Below are 17005 nucleotides of genomic sequence, written 5' to 3' on the forward strand. Positions count from 1 at the left end.
GCAGTAGAGGGACGCCCTGTTATCTGGCTTGTGAAGTTGTCAAGGAGACAGCCTGGAGGGGACAGTCACCACCCATCTCGGTAACCTTCCACTAGTCACTGGGGTTATCAGCGTCACAGACAGGGACTGCTCCCCTGGAGCTTACATTTGAATATATTAGTAACTCCAGAACGTGGTCAATGGTCCTGGAGGAGGACGACCACTTCCGGTAGGGCGGCCAGGAAAAGCCTCTGTGAAGAGGCGATCTTTGAGCTGAATTTTGGAGCTTTAATAAATACTTGGCCGGGCGCGGTGGCTCAAGCCTGTAATCCCAGCACTTTGGGAGGCCGAGACGGGCGGATCACGAGGTCAGGAGATCGAGACCATCCTGGCTAACACGGTGAAACCCCGTCTCTACTAAAAAATACAAAAAAAATTAGCCGGGCGAGGTGGCGGGCGCCTGTAGTCCCAGCTACTCGGGAGGCTGAGGCAGGAGAATGGCGTGAACCCGGGAGGCGGAGCTTGCAGTGAGCTGAGATCCTGCCACAGCACTCCAGCCTGGGCGGCAGAGCGAGACTCCGTCTCAAAAAAAAAAATAAAATAAAAAAAAAAAAAAAAAAAAAAAAAATAAATAAATAAATAAATACTTAAAGAGCGAAACGAACGAGTGATGCCTGACGTTCAATCCAGCGGTTGCCAAGAGACTAAAGAGCGTCTCGCTTTGGCTTCCGGATTGTTATGAACAGGAGGAAGGAGAAAAATAAACAAAACAGAATTGTTCGAGACTGGTGCTTTCGCTGCTCGCAGGTTGAAAACGGGGTTTCCACAATAGTTCCCATTGCCTGAGGGTGAAACGAAACCCGGGATATTGACCTTGGGCGCCGCGGGGCGCGGCAGCGGCGGGGCGGGGTGGGGCTATGGTGGGGGCGGGGCTACGGAGGCCGAGCGGGCTCGGGGAGTTGGGCTGAGGAAGCGAGCGCACGCGGGCTGCGCGGAGGCCGGCTTTGGGCGTCGGGCCGCCCCCTCCCCACACCCCGCCCACACCCGGCACTTACTTTTGTTGTCACAGCTGCTCGCCAGCGGAGACGCAGCTTCTGAGTTGTCGGGCGGTATTTGTTGGGTCGGCGGCATCAGGGATCCGCTGCGGCGTAGTGCGGCCCCTGCTGCGCTCCCGCGGCAGGCAGAGCTCACGCTCCTGCCCCCCGGCTGGTCCGGGGTCTGGGCACCGCGTCAACGGCGGCTCCGCAGGACGCGCAGACCGGACCGCAGCCCATGCCCCGAGCGGACTGCATTATGAGGCATCTGCCTTACTTCTGCCGGGGCCAAGTGGTGCGGGGCTTCGGCCGCGGCTCCAAGCAGCTGGGCATCCCCACAGGTGAGAGCAGGGCGGCCAGAGTCCCCCGGGCAGGGTCACGTGGGGAGCGGGGAGAGACTGCAGCCGGGAACTCGGGACTGGGTCGTGGGGCCTCCGGACCGCGGGCAAGAGGGGACACCCTTCCTTTTTCCTCCGGGATCCCCTTGTCTGCGGCGGAGGACCGTTGGCCAGGTTGAGGGAGCTGGTTCCTGCTTCAGGTTCCGAGCTCCGCCGGGACGGGGTTGAGGGGTGGTGAGAGCGGGAAGCCGGAGTTGAATCGCAGGATCCGTGGTTCATGCCTCCCTGGCCAGCCGAGGTACAGCTGGTCAAGCATGGCGCTTGTCTTGCCCATTAGAGACGTATCGTGGGCCAGATCGGCTGAACTCGCAAACCGGCTCTAAGGTGGTTTTGTTTTTAATTTGTAATTATGTGGTGTCCAAATGATAACATAGGTGGTTGAATGAGAGTCAGCTAACCTTCTTGGTCCGTCTACATTAATTTCAATAATTGAGACCTGACTGTAATTCGTCCTTAGAAATACATGCCAGGGCTGCGTCTTGACTTATTAAGTCAGCCTTGAGCTTGTGTATTTCAAAAATAAGAAACGTTGGCCGGGCTTGGTGGCCAACGCCTGTAATCCCAGCACTTTGGGAGGCCGAGGCGGGCGGATCATCTGAGGTCAGGAGTTCGAGATCAGCCTGGCCAACATGGTAAAACCCCGTCTCTACTAAAAATACAAAAATTAGCCGGGCATGGTGGCGCGTGCCTGTCATCCCAGCTACTCTGGAACCTGAGGCAGGAGAATCGCTTGAATCCGGGAGAGGGAGGCAGCAGTGAGGTGAGATCGTGCCACTGCCCTCCAGCCTGGGTGACAGAGTGAGACACCGTCTCAAAAAAAAAAAAAAAAAAAAAAAAAAAAAAAAAAAAAGAAACTTTTCAAGTGATTCAGTACCTGGTTAGGAAAGAACAGATCTGAAAAAAATCCGTCTACTCTGGTACTTGTTTTTTGCTTCCTACTCAAAGAGTATGGCTTTTTTTGGAGAGCTTTATATACTTACCTGGTACTTTATTCATAACCTATCCACATGAATAGGAGAGGGAAATCTGAGCCGGAAAATGTAAGGATGGGATTGATAATTATAGGCAAAGTTGTAGGAGTTTTGTGAATGTAATGATTTACATTAGCCTTGCATGTGATTTTTACAGATGTTTGTCTATTATTATTATTATTTTAAGACAGAGTCTGGCTCTGCCACTCAGGCTGGAGTGCAGTGGTGGTGCGATCATAGCTTACTGCAGCCTCCATCTGTAGGGCTCAACTGACCCTCCTGCCTCAGCCTCTCTGGTAGCTTAGACTATAGGATAGCAGGCCACCTTGCCCAGATAATTTTTTTTTTTTTTTTTTTTTTTTTTGAGACGGAGTCTTGCTCTGTGGCCGGGGCTGGAGTGCAGGGGCCGGATCTTAGCTCACTGCAAGCTCCGCCTCCCGGGTTCCCGCCATTCTCCTGCCTCAGCCTCTGGAGTAGCTGGGACTACAGGCGCCCGCCACCTCGCCTGGCTAGTTTTTTGTATTTTTAGTAGAGACGGGGTTTCACCGTGTTAGCCAGGATGGTCTCGATTTCCTGACCTCGTGATCCGCCCGTCTCGGCCTCCCAAAGTGCTGGGATTACAGGCTTGAGCCACAGCGCCCGGCCGCCCAGCTAATTTTTTAATTTTTTACTAGAGACAAGATCTCGCTGTGTTACCCTGGCTGGTCTCAAACCCCTGAGCTCAACATGAGTCTCCTGCCTTGGCCTCTTAAAGTCCTAGAATTACAGGCATGAGCCATTGTACTCAGCTACAGACATTTAATACAAAATTTGTAAGACTCAAAATATTTTTTTCTGTTGTTTAGCTAATTTTCCTGAGCAAGTAGTAGATAATCTTCCAGCTGATATATCCACTGGCATTTACTATGGTTGGGCCAGTGTTGGAAGTGGAGATGTCCATAAGATGGTGGTGAGCATAGGATGGAACCCATATTACAAGAATACGAAGAAGTCTATGGTAAGCATTATATTTTGCTCTGTAACTGAAAATGGTATGATGACTTAGAGTAATATACTGCAGTATTCGTTGCAGAAATAGCTTATCAATGGTAATCACAGCATAGTTCAAATACTGGAATTTTGGGCAATCTCTGCCTTTTAATTGGAGAGTTTAATTCATTTACATTTAAAGTAATTTCTGATAAGGAGGGACATCTACTGTTTTGCTATTTGTTTTTTATATGCCTTATAACTTTTATGTCCCTCATTTCCTCTATTACTGCCTTTTGTGGTAGTGTGCTTTTTTGTTTTGTAGTGACATTTTAATTCCTTTCTCATTGCTTTCTGTGTATTTCTATAGATACTGTCTTTGTGGTTACCATGGGTTTATATTTAACATCCTGAAATTCTAAAAGTTTGTACCAACTTAATTTCAATAGCATACAGAACTCACAAATTGCATCTTTTTTTTTTTTTTTAAGATGGGGTCTCACTGTGTTGCCCAGACTGAAGTGCAGTGACTGTTCACAGGCCAGGTTATAGCACACTGTAACTTCAAACTCGTGGGCTCAAGTAATCTTCCTCCTTCAGCCTCCAGAGAGCTGGAACTATGGGTGCATGCCGCTGCCTGCATCCAGCTCAAATTACATCCTTATACATTGTGGTACCAAATAACAAAGATTAATGATTGTTTCTTTTTTTGCATTTATTTTTTAAATTATGTAGAAAATAAAGAGTGGAGTTACAAACCAAAATTATAATACTGACTTTGATAATTGCTGTCTATGGAAAGACTCACTTTACCAAAGATAAAAATGATTTAAAAGCCTGTTTCATAAAATTGAGCTTGCCACAATTAATGCACTTCATTCACCTTTTACTTCATGGATCAATTACTTGGTCACCCTCTTGAGATAAAACACGTTACTACGTGAATGGTGGATGGCGCTTATTGATACAGTCCCACATTGGTGCTTTTCTTTTTCCTTTTTAAACCACCTGAGGGTATACTTTTCTGCCCTACTCTTTTTACAGGACCCCACACCTTCAGTGTTTTATTTTTATCTGTTAGATTTGGCTGAATCTTTGGTCATCTCAAATGTGTGGCAAAAACAAATTACAGTTAAGCTACATTTTGTTCTGTGTGGAGTTAATAGAAGTGAAGTGTGTCACTGCTGGAAAACTACAGAGCTAAATGCTGGCATAAGCAATAGTAATGACCCAGAACTACTTAACATTTTACTGAGTATTTCAGTTATTTTTGAACATTAATGATTTGAAAATTATTTTTTGGAGACAAGGAAAACAATTGAAAGATCATAAAATACCATTCTATTGAATGAGGAAGGAAAAGAAGGGGAGGGGACCAATAGCCTGTGACTAATTTGTCTTTAGCTGCTCAGATAACAAAAATGTTATTATACAGCCAGTTAAGGAATGCCTTTTGAATGTTAGGAAAAATTGAATTTGAAACATAGGCGTATCTTACAGCGGAAAATTGAACTTTTGCTTGCCTTTGTCAGTAACACACATCTATGAAGTGCCTGTGCCAGACCTTTGCCCTTTAAAAAAAAAAAAAAATGTGTTATCTTACCTTAAATAAGTTCTTAGTAACACATCTAGATCCACTTCCTTTGTTGGAACTGTGTATTATATTACAAATTGCTTTCATTGTGTGTTGCTTTTTTTTTTTTTAACTCAATGGTGTGTTGAAGAACAGAGTTTTGTTTTGTTTTGTTTTTCAGATAGGGTCTTGCTCTGCCACCCAGGCTGCAGTGCAATGGTGCAGTCTCAGCTCACTGCAGCCTCAACTTTCTGGGCTGAAGTGATCCTCCCATGACAGCCTCCCGAGTAGCTAGGAAGGACCACAGGCATGTGCCACCATGCCTGGCTATTTTAAATTTTTTTTTAATAGGGATGAGGTTTCTACATGTTACCCAGACTGGTCTCAAACTTTTGGGCTCAAGCAATCCTCCTGCCTCAGCCTCCCAAAGTGCTGGGATTACAGGCGTGACCCACTGCGCCTGACTGGTCTTACATATCTTAGTTTCTTTTTTATTATTCAAATGTTTACTGAAAAGAAAGAATACACGTCAGATATATTGGTTCATGGCCCCAAAGCCATGGTGTACTTTATGTATCTTCTAACTCAAACCGCCCCTGCCCATTACACACGAGAAAACTGAGCCCCATGGAAGCTAGTTATACAGTTAACCAAGTGTGGGAACCCAGACTTTTGACTGTAAATCAGTGCTCTTAACCACAGTACTGCCCCGATGATTTAGCTGAACTAGCTTCTGAGGCACTTTCTACCTCATGCAGCATTTTGCTTTAATGTGCCCTGAACCCTTTTGCCACTTCACTCCCTGATCAGGAAGCTGCATGGCTTTCCTGCCCCATCAGTCCTCAACTCTGCCAAACTCTGAAGTTTCCGTACGTGTTGTGTGTCAGAGGTGTGCAAATCCTGACCTTACAACTAGTTGTTTAGTAGTACTGTCTTTTAATACTTTGCTCATTCCCTCTTTGGTGTCCTGGTTTCTTACCTTGATAAGATGTTTACTTCCTTGGCTACGTGTTTGTTTGTTTGTTTGTTTGTTTGTTTTTAAGTAACGGCAAATCATGCCAGACACTGCCACCTCACTCAGTTATGTTTATAAGATCGGGGCACAAACAGGAGTGCTGGGAAGATTTCGGAAAAAGTGCACTTAGATTTTAACTTAAATCTTTAAAAGTTTAAGGAGTGTTGATTGTTTCATTTAAATTAACTCACCATAAATAGGAAGATCTATTTCAGATTTCAGTACACTGTAGTCTGATAGCACTCTTTCTAACATGTCTTGACTACAGGAAACACATATCATGCATATCTTCAAAGAGGACTTCTATGGGGAAATCCTCAATGTCGCCATTGTTGGCTACCTGAGACCAGAAAAGAACTTTGATTCTTTAGGTAAGTTCTTATTTTGATCTTCTTAAATATTACTACTGCTACCGCAGGTACCTCTACCACTACTACCAGTAATAATGATGGCAGGACAGATAATATTTGAGCATTTAATATATGCCAGGCACCGTTTTAAGTGCTTTACATGAATTTATCTTCTTTCACCTGTGAGGGATTATTTTGCCTATTTCTCAGATGAGGAAATGGCACAGAGAGATTAAGTAACATTCTCAAAGTCACATAGTAAATAACGGAGCCTAGCTTCGAACCTAGCAGGCTGGCTGCTTCTCTCCAGCCGTATGAAGTTAATGAAATCTTTCAAAATGCGTGAAGTTTGAGATATAATAAATCAGAGAACATTTGAAACAAATGTTATCAGGTATGTATTAGTGCAGTGTGATGGTTTTAACTCTGTTATAAAGTTTCTTTTACAAGTGTAAATACCAACCAAAAAGAATAGTGAATGCTTTTTTCCTCCATTTGATATTTGCGGTGTACATTTAGGCCTGTGCCTTTCTCTTAAATTATAAGATTAGGGACATACCTTTTTTTTTTTTTGAGACAGAGTTTTGCTCTTTGTTGCCCAGGCTGGAGTGCAGTGGCGCCCCTTCTCACTGCAGCCTCCACCTCCCAGGTTCAAGTGATTCTCAGACTCCTGAGTAGCTGGAATTACAGGCGCCCACCGCCACGCCCTGCTAATTTTTATATTTTCAGTAGAGACGGGTTTCACATGTTGGCCAGGCTGGTCTTGAACACCTGACCACCTCAGGTGATCTGCCCGCCTCAGCCTCCCAAAGTACTAGGATTACAGGCTTGAGCCACTGTGTCTGGCCTAGGGACACATATTTTGTGTACCATTGACAGGCCTGGAAGGAGTGATGGAACAAACATTTATTGGGTATCTACCCTGTGCCAGAGATACTGCCAGCCTGTGAGTTTTTAGAAGAGGCTAAACACAGGAGTAGTAAAAAGTATGTTAACGGGTTTTCATCATTTTTACCTGGTATATTCTCTCTGCAGAGTCACTTATTTCAGCAATTCAAGGTGATATTGAAGAAGCTAAGAAACAACTAGATTTACCAGAACATTTGAAAGTCAAAGAAGACAATTTCTTCCAGGTTTCTAAAAGCAAAATAATGAATGGCCACTGATGAAAAATCATATTTATTCATTCACTGTTTTCTAGTGTTTCTGTGTTTATTACTGTCCAGCCTCATCTTGGTTATATACTAAAAAATCAAACACTTTGCTACAGTTGTGAATTAGTTTGAACAGTACAACGTAGTTACCGTATCATGCTTCAACTGTTAAATTAAGGCCATCATGTCATAGCACGAAAAAGATTCAGTTAAAAATCAAGATTTAAAGAATATATATTGATTAAAATGTACCACTAGAAAGGTATTACATGTGTATAAGTATAGGTAAAAAGGCAAGTCACTAGTTTGAGATGAAAATTAAAATTTTCATGGTAAAATACCAGCATGTATGTACTTGTATAGTGTGTACTTCTAAACAGAGAAGGCTTATGAAAGTAAATGCATTAAGGCCGAGTGCAGTGGCTCACACCTGTAATACGAGCACTTTGGGAGGCTGAGGTGGGAGGATTGCTTGAGCTCATGAGTTCAAGACCAGTCTGGGCAACATAGCGAGACCCCATCTCTATAATTTAAAAAAAAAGGAAATGCATTAAATAGAAGGTTGATAGTTTATCATAAACCTGCGGGAAAGAAACTGAGACTTTGTATTTTTGATATTTTGGGCATTAATACATTACAAACATGAAGATGTTTATAAAATTTTGTTTTAGTCATTTTCTTTGCAGTCACCTTGTACCACCTTCATTATTGTATAGAGCTGCTTCAGTTCTGAGTCCTCTGGACTTCCCCTGCCTATCTGTTTTTTGTTGCCGTTGAAGACAGTAAAATAAGTGTTTTCAAATCTATATGTCTCCTTTTTGCTGGATAATGTTTCTTCTTTTTAACAGTAAATATTCTTGTTCTTCAACATTTTTCTTTTGTTCTTTTTTCCTTTTTTAGGAAAAACAAAACAGACTTCATCCTTAGGTTTTCTCAAGATTTAAGTGAACACATTTACACGTATCAATTTCTTTTTTTTTTTTTTTGAGGCAGAATCTCGCTCTGTCGCCCAGGCTGGAGTGCAGTGACGCAATCTCGGCTCACTGCAAGCTCCGCCTCCCGGGTTCACGCCATTCTCCTGCCTCAGCCTCCTGAGTAGCTGGGACTACAGGCGCCCGCCACCACGCCCGGCTAATTTTTTGTATTTTTAATAGAGACGGGGTTTCACCGTGGTCTCGATCCCCTGACCTTGTGATTTGCCCGCCTCGGCCTCCCAAAGTGCTGGGATTACAGGTGTGAGCCACCGCGCCCGACCTCAATTTCTTTTTTTTTTTTTTTTTTTTTTTTTTTTTTTTTTTTTTTTTTTTTTTGAGACGGAGTCTTGCTCTGCCACCCAGGCTGGAAAGCCACCGCGCCCGACCTCAATTTCTTAAAGAACACAAAATGTTTCCCCCCCCAGGAAAACTATTTAAGAGCCAGTTAAACTATGATATAGTTATAAAATTATTTTTAATATTTAAGGCTTTGAAATTAATTATATTCCAAGGCAAATCTAAATGGGTGTAGTTGTATATGCACGATGTAATTTTTTTTTTTGTTTGTTTTGAGACGGAGCTTTGCTCTGTTGCCCAGGCTGGAGTACGGTGGCTGGATCTCAGCTCACTGCAAGCTCCGCCTCCCAGGTTTACACCATTCTCCTGCCTCAGCCTCCCAAGTAGCTGGGACTACAGGCGCCCGCCACCTCGCCCACCTAGTTTTTTGTATTTTTTAGTAGAGACGGGGTTTCACCGTGTTAGCCAGGATGGTCTTGATCTCCTGACCTCGTGATCCGCCCGTCTCGGCCTCCCAAAGTGCTTGAGCTACCGCGCCCGGCCGCACGATGTAATTTAATGCTAGTCTAAAGAATACTTACAGCTTGAGGGAAGAGCATAAAGTTTTAGTTTAATAGCCTTCATACTGTGGATTTTTCCTCCTACTAACTCATATGTGGGAAATTCAGATTACAGATTGCTCTGGGCCCCGTCAAACAGTACATTGCATCATTGTTCACTGTAGCAACAGATTTGGTGGTGATGGGGGAGGATAGAGGTAGAAGCAGATAGATAGAAGGTAATGTTAAAGTTAATTTATTATGAATCATTTTCCCCTAATCTGCATAAATGAATTAGAACTGATTTTAATAAGAATACTTTATTTTGTATAAAAAGTATTCAGAAAAACATCTAAAGCTGTTGGAGAAGAGGGACTCATATAAATACAGTTGGATTGTGTTTGCTTTTTATTTCTTTTTAAAAATATATCAAAAACAGTTTTTAATTTTAGAAATCTTATACTTGAAAGAAGCCTCAATTGTCAGTGACTTTATGAAGTAAAGTTAAAAACAAACATGGGAAATGTGAAAATATTCGTGTGTGTTTTATCTGACTAGCTTGCTGCCAAATGCTCTCTTTAGGTGTGTGAAAGTTCTTTGATATGTTATTGTCCCCTTATATCTGGTTAAATAGCCATTGCTTTTGAGAATCGGATAGTGTGTTGTTTAGGGGTTGTGTCTATATTTTTCCAAAGCTTTTATATTATGTGTTATAAGAAGTTACAGTAGTACCATTTTGATTAGTCTGAATGTTTTCAGGCCTTGAAATAAATTTTGACTAAGTGATATTTTTTCTTTCCCTGTGTCAGCTTGAATCATTTATGTATTTCGAATTCATTGACTGATTGCTACTCTAAGTGTGTTAAGTTGCCTGAAGAGCAAGATATAGGTGGCAGCTGTAGTTCTACAACAAAGGGCCTTACCTTCAGGATCCCCTGTGTTTTATGTCTGCAACACAGTGACTGAGGTTTATTTGGAGAGCATTCACAGGGCATCACTACTAAAGCCCACTTCCTGAGAGTAAGGGTTCCCGTTACATTGTGGAGTTAGAAGAGCCAGAAGAGTATAGATAGGTCTGGGTTCCCTTGCATAACTCCTGCCCCAAAACAGAGTTCTGTAACCTTCTTGTCTTTTGCTACCAACCCCATAAGCAGCAACGTGGAACTCACATGCCTTTCTCTGTTGCATGCTGGTACTCTGAACACTCATCCCCAGAACTCCCATCTTCCTCAGCTATGGAGGCTTACAAGCCTGCAGTTTGACTGGGAGATGGAAGTGGAAGTCCGGTCTTCAGAGATGGAGCCAAGAAACAAAACTACTCTGCCAAAAAAGATGCCTTCATAAACAAAAGTTAGCAGAAACAAATTGTAGAATAAGCTCTACGGAGATGGCAGATCCAGGGTTATCAGATATAGAATTTGAAATGACTGTTTAATACGTATAATGAAATAAAAGAGTAACAAAAATGGTAAAATGGCAAGGTGTATAAAATCGGGCAGCTGGATGCTGTGGCATGCGCCTATAATCCTAGCTATTTGAGAGGCTGAAGCAGGAGGATTACTTGAGGCCAGAAATTGAAGGCTGTAGTGTGCTGTTATGGGCACTTGTGACTAGCCACGGCACTCCAGCCTGGGCAACATAGTAAGATCCTGTCTCTATTAAAATGTAAAGTAAAGTAAAAATTGGGCAGATAATTGAGAATTGTCCAAAATAGAATATATGGTTATAAAGAAAAGTTGAAATTAAAAATTCAATGGATAGGTTAAATATATATTAAACAAGAGAATTGGTGAACTATGAGACTTAAGTCTATGACTGTGCTATCAGCTCCAAATTCACCATTGATACTCTGATGTGGCTGTGACTCGACATTTCTTTGACAATTAGCTTCCTTTTAGGTCAGGTCATAAATGGAATTTGAACCCCAGCTTGTCATTTCTCAGGCAGCTCAGTAAGTCCCTGGACCTGCCCTGTGCTTATTTTTCTTGTTCCCATGTGTATATTTGAGATAGACATACTTGACTATTGTCAGAATTTCCACTTAGGTTCCCTGACCATTACAAGTGCCAAGTAGAAGCCAGGATAGTAAACCACAACAATGCTACATCTCCAGGAAAATTGGAGAGGTCATCATCAAAAATCCTGAAAGATGAGCTGCCTGTGGTGGTGTGGGCCTGTGGTTCCAGCTATTTGGTCGACTGAGGTGGGAGAATAGCTTGAGCTCAGGAGTTCGAGACTGCAGTATAGTCTAATCATGTCCATGAATAGCCACTGCACTCCAGTTTGTACAACATACGGAGACCTTGTCTCAAAAAAAAAAAATGCAGAAAGTTTGAGGATAGAGGCCGCTATTGTATCTGTTTAGCCTGCACAGAAATCTGCTAAATCTTGGAGAATGACTATTACCAGCTAATCAAGTGATGATTCCAACTACAGCTATTGTCTACGATATATAAAAGTATCAGCAAATTTCTAAGGACTGCTATAAAGAACATACTGAACACAATGCAATGGAGAAATCAATTAGGCATAAAAATACAAAAATGTCACAATGTAAAGCTATTTTGTAATGAATGATAATATGTGACACAAACATTTGGAGAATGCAGCTAAAACTTAAAAGATTTATAGTTTTAAATGCTATTAGACAAGATGGAAGATGAGTCATGATCTAAGCTTTCATCTCAAAAAGCTAGAAAAAGAACAGTAAAAGAAACCAGACACCTCGCAAAAATAAGTATGTATATAAATTTCAAGAACAGGCAAAAGTCATCTACAGCTGGGGTCCCCAACCCCAGACCATGGATCTGTACCATGGCCATGGATTAGTACATTAGGAACTGGGCCATATAGCAGGAGGTAAGCTGCTGGCAAGTGAGCATTACCACCTGATCTGGTTAGGCTTTGTATCCCCACCCAAATCTCATCTTGAATTACAATCCCCTAATCCCACCTGTCAAGGAAGAGACCAGATGGAGGTGATTGAATCATGGGGGGAACCACCAGCCATGTGGAACTGAGTCAATTAAATCTCTTTCCTTTATACATTTCCCAGTCTCGAGCAGTTCTTTATAGCAGTGTGAGAACGGACTAATACAGCATCTGAGCTCCGCCTCCTGTCAGATTAGCGGGGGCATTAGATTCCCAGGAACGCAAACCCTACTGTGAACTATGCATGCGAGGGGTCTAGGTTGCTCACTCCTTACAATAATCCAATGCAGTGGAAGAGTTTCATCTGGAAACCATCCCCACGACCCGTCCATGAAAAAATTGTCTTCCAGGAAACCGGTCCCTGGTACCAAAAAGGTTGGGGACTGCTGATCTACAGCAATGAAGATGAGGTTGATTCTCGAGGACAGGGTTGACAGGAGGATCATAAGGGTGTTGGGAGCTTCTGTTTTACTGTCCTATTTCTAGGTTGGGGCAATGGTTGCCTAGTGTGCTCCCTTAGAAAATTCATCAAGCTTTATCCTTGTGTACAGACAAATAATGTTCTGTATAGGCCGGGCGCTGTGGCTCATACCTGTAATCCTAGCACTTTGGGAGGCCGAGGTGGGTGGATCACTTGAGGTCAGGAGTTTAAGACCAGTCTGGCCAACATGGTGAAACTCTCTCTCTACTAAAAATAAAAAAATTAGCCAGGCATGGTGGCTCACGCCTGTAATCCCAGCATTTTGGGAGGCCAAGGCAGGCGGATCACGAGGTCAAGAGATCGAGATCATCCTGGCTAACATGGTGAAACCCCCGTCTCTACTAAAAATACAAAAAAAAAAAAAAAAAAAAAAAAAACAAAATTAGCTGGGTGCGGTGGCAGGCGCCTGTAGTCCCAACTACTCAGGAGGCTGAGGTGGGAGAATGGTGTGAACCCAGGAGGCGGAGGTTGCAGTGAGCCAAGATCGCGCCACTGCACTCCAGCCTGGGTGACAGAGTGAGACTCCGTCTCAAAATAAATAAATAAATAAAAATAAATAAAAATTAGCCGAGTGTGGTGGCAGGCATCTGTAATCTCAGCAACTGAAGAGGCTGATGTAGGGGAATTGAACCCAGCGGAGATGGTGCCACTGCACTCCAGCCTGGGTGACAGAGTGAGAGCCCATCTCAAAAAAAAAGTTCTGTATAGCTCAGGTATGACTATCATTTACATGGTCATAGAATTACAGCACTGAATTTTTATGTAACAAAATGTTGTGTGTATTAACTGGAGGAGGAGGAAATGGGAAGTATGCAGGGGTGGCAACAGAAGGGAGGGATCTGGAGACAAACTGCTCATCTTGCGTTAGTGAGAATGAGTAGATAGATGCCTTGCCTGGAAACAAGCAGCAATCTAAGCATCTCACAGAGTTAGGCAGATAGATCTTAAATAGCTGAAAGGTTTGAAGTCGGTTGCTTTTAAGAAATAGGAAGTGGGATGTGATGTTAATGACAGGTTGATGTTTCTTTTTCTTAATACAACTTGTAGAACAATTTGATTCTTCAAACTATATGCAGGTGTATCTTGATGAAAAGAAAAATTAGCCTTTAAAAATTTAATTATGGGCCAGGCACAGTGGCTCACACATCTGTAATCCTAGTACTTTGGGAGGCCGAGGCAGTGGATCACTTGAGGCCAGGAGTTCAAGACCAGCTTGGCCAACATGGTGAAACCACTGCCTCTACTAAAAATACAAAAATTAGCCAGGCATGGTGGTGCATGCTTGTAATCCCAGTTAGGAGGCTGAGGCATGAGAATCACTTGAATCTGGGAGGTGGAGGTTGCATTGAGACAAGATCGTGCTACTGCACTCCAGCCTAGGTGACAGAGTGTCAAAAAAAAAAAAAAAAAAAAAGTTTTGTATTTCGAGAGTATTCAGAAAGTTGGGAAACATGAGATGAACTTTTTTCTTTACATCTTCCATATTGTATATTCTTTTACTTAGTAGCAAAAGATTGAATGCTTTTTTAACCTCATTTATTTGTGGGCAGAACACTTAAAATCTACTCACTTAGCAACTAGGGTGAACTATTTTTTTTTTTTTTTTAAAGATGGAGTCTCGCTGTGTTGCCTAGGCTAGAATGCAATAGCGTAATCTTGGCTCACTGCAACCTCTGCCTCCCAGATTCAAGCAATTCTCCTGCCTCAGCTTCCTGAATAGATGAGATTACAAGCACCTGCCACCACGTCTGTCTAATTTTTGTATTTTTAGTAGAGACGGGGTTTCACCATGTTAGCCAGGCTGGTCTCAAACTCCTGACCTCAGGGAATCCGCCTGCCTTGGCCTCCAAAAGTGTTGGGATTACAGGCGTGAGCCACCGTACTCAGCCAACTTATTTTTAAACAGGATATTGTATTTGCAAATTTCATGCCCAGTATGTTTTCATTCGGTTTTTAGACATCCTTTCAGGTAAAGTACTTCTAAATTTAATGAGCCCAACTATTAATGTGGAAGAAACCCACACACATACTCTATAGAGCATTTCTTTACTTGCATCCATAAATCCTTATAGAGCGTTTCATCAATAAATACTGTAAATGCCACATGTGTCTAGTGGCCACTGTATTAGACAAAACAACTATGAGGGTCAATAAAGTCTGGAAACAGAGGAGATAGTAATTGTACTTTTTTTTTTCATTTAACAATTGGACTCATTGCTTTAATGTTGAGCAGCTTCATCTGAAAATGTATTGAGCATTTTACCTGAAAATATAACTAACATTCTGACTAAAACTTTTTTTTTTAATCTAAAGAAGAAGAGAAACGCAGTCCATAGTGTTTCTCTATCTTGATTGCAGGAAGCTTAGGGCTAAATTAGTTCAGTTACAGTAACTATAATTACTTAGAACCGTGACTTTCCAAACGTTCTACAAAGAGCCCTGGGGCCTCACGGAAGTGTCTTGGGGATGAGCAAACAAAGGGATCTCTGTCCCTTTCCAACCTTAAGACAGCAATATTTTTCATTTGTTTGTTTTAAATTTTTTTAGAGATGGGATCTCGCTCTGTTGCCCAGGCTGGTGTGCAGTGGCATGATCATAGCTCACTGCAGCCTAGAACTGCTGGGCTCAAGGGATCCTCCTGCCTTGGCCTTCTCAGTAACTGGGACTACACGTATGTGCCACTGTGCTCAGCACTTTTTTTTTTTTTTTTAAAGAGTCAGGGTCTTGCTCTGTCACCCAGGCTGGAGTGCAGTGACATGATCATAGCTCATTGCAGCCTCAAATTCCTGGCATCAAGTGATCCTCCAGCCTCAGTCTCCCAAGGAGCCGAAATCACAGGCCTGGATCATTGTGCCTGGCTTGTGCAGCAGTCTTAATTGTTTTATTTTTATTCATTGACTTATTCTCATCCATGGACTCAGGTCACACTATTTGTTTTATATATGGGTTCCTTAGAAGACTTCATTGCGTAAAAAGGCCTCCAATGCTAAGAAATACTAGGTAACTTCTGTTTGGTTTGATTAGTTACACTTCCTTCCTCCTCCCTCATGGTTCACATTCTCTATTTTCATGTCAACAACATACACATAATACGCAGCACCTCAAGCACTTTTCTGGAAGCAGTCCATGTCAAGCCTAGGAGTCACTACCTCTAGGGCACTGAGCAGATTCCCAGGTGTGTGTTCTGCTTGGCTCCACGTAAACATATACCAGCTGCTAACTACAAGTCAGTCATGGGAATTTCAGGCTCATTTCAGAGTCCCTTTAGGTCTTTCTGAGCCTTCAAAATATTTTCTAGGGTTGCCCAGGGAGTTGTTTTGATTACTGATTTGAGGATATTTCAAATTTATTAATGGCTCCTCATCTAGTACAGAATTTCTGCCAAATGAAGTTTTTGTTTTATTTTACATTTTATCTCCTGAAATCAACAAAACCTAATATTAAGATTCTGAGATTCCCAGCATATTTTACAACCAGACTTTTCCCCTGGCCCTTCGTCTGACCAGCTTATTTATTCTGTTCTCTACTATTTTCTGTGGATTTGGTTTCAGTATGTTTTTGAAATTTTAGAAGATGGAAGGCAATGTTACCTTGGATTCTTTGCTCTTTGGAAAGTTTATTTTCTTCCTTTTCAGATAGTCTTGCTTTTTAGGCAGTCTTCCTTTTTAGACAGTCTTCCTTTTTAGACAGTCTTGCTTTGTTACTGCCACAGCTTAACTACATTGAAGATATCTTGTTCTTCGTAACATTTGAAAAGTTAAACAAAGGTAACTAGATGCACATTGAACATTCAAAAGAAAAAAGAAAAAGAAAAAAATTTTAAAAAAAGAAAAATGAGGCCAGCATGGTGGTTCACGCCTATATTCCCAGCATTTTGGGAGGCAGAGGTAGGAGGATCACTTGATCCTGGAGTTCAAGGACAGCCTAGGCAACATGATGAAACCCTGTCTCCACAAAAGATACAAAAAATAGCTGGATGTGGAGGTGTGTGCCTGTGGTCCCAGCTTCTCAGGAGGCCGAGGTGGGAGGATAGCTTGAGTCTAGGAGATAGAGGCTGCAATGAGCCATAATTGCATCATTGCACTCCAGACTCCAGACTGGGTGACAGAGTGAGACCCTGTCTCGAAAAAGAAAAAAAAAAAAAAAAAAAAAAAATTAAGTCCCCACGTTTCACCATAGAGATTCAACATGTGAGTGAGTATATTTTCTCCATTTCGTCTACTAAACCAGTAAATTTCAGCAGTTGTAGCAGCAAGAATTTCAATTTGCTTTTCTTTATATCACTTCATTGTTCATCACAATACATCTGAATCATCTAACTAGATGTCATTGTTACTGCA

General features: G+C 42.3%; 1 protein-coding gene across 1 annotated transcript; it reads left to right on the forward strand.

The window, feature by feature from the left end:
• Positions 1-926: 926 nt before the first annotated feature.
• Positions 927-8530, forward strand: RFK (riboflavin kinase). Its single transcript, XM_010388721.2, has 4 exons — positions 927-1354; positions 3228-3379; positions 6208-6310; positions 7325-8530. The coding sequence occupies exons 1-4, from the start codon at positions 1252-1254 to the stop codon at positions 7453-7455; spliced, it is 489 nt and encodes a 162-aa protein (XP_010387023.1). The 5' UTR covers positions 927-1251; the 3' UTR covers positions 7456-8530.
• The last annotated feature ends 8475 nt before the right edge of the window (positions 8531-17005 follow it).

This window comes from Rhinopithecus roxellana, chromosome 16 (assembly GCF_007565055.1).
Source record: "Rhinopithecus roxellana isolate Shanxi Qingling chromosome 16, ASM756505v1, whole genome shotgun sequence".
Lineage (NCBI taxonomy): Eukaryota > Metazoa > Chordata > Mammalia > Primates > Cercopithecidae > Rhinopithecus > Rhinopithecus roxellana.

What these genes read in the sequence shown, in the direction of transcription:
- RFK (XM_010388721.2), top strand. Translation starts at nt 1,252, where the DNA reads ATGCCCCGAGCGGACTGCATTATGAGGCATCTGCCTTACTTCTGCCGG. An exon ending in AGAATACGAAGAAGTCTATG is followed by an intron (nt 3,380 to 6,207) that starts GTAAGCATTATA and finishes TCTTGACTACAG; the next exon opens with GAAACACATATCATGCATAT. An exon ending in AAAGAACTTTGATTCTTTAG is followed by an intron (nt 6,311 to 7,324) that starts GTAAGTTCTTAT and finishes TTCTCTCTGCAG; the next exon opens with AGTCACTTATTTCAGCAATT.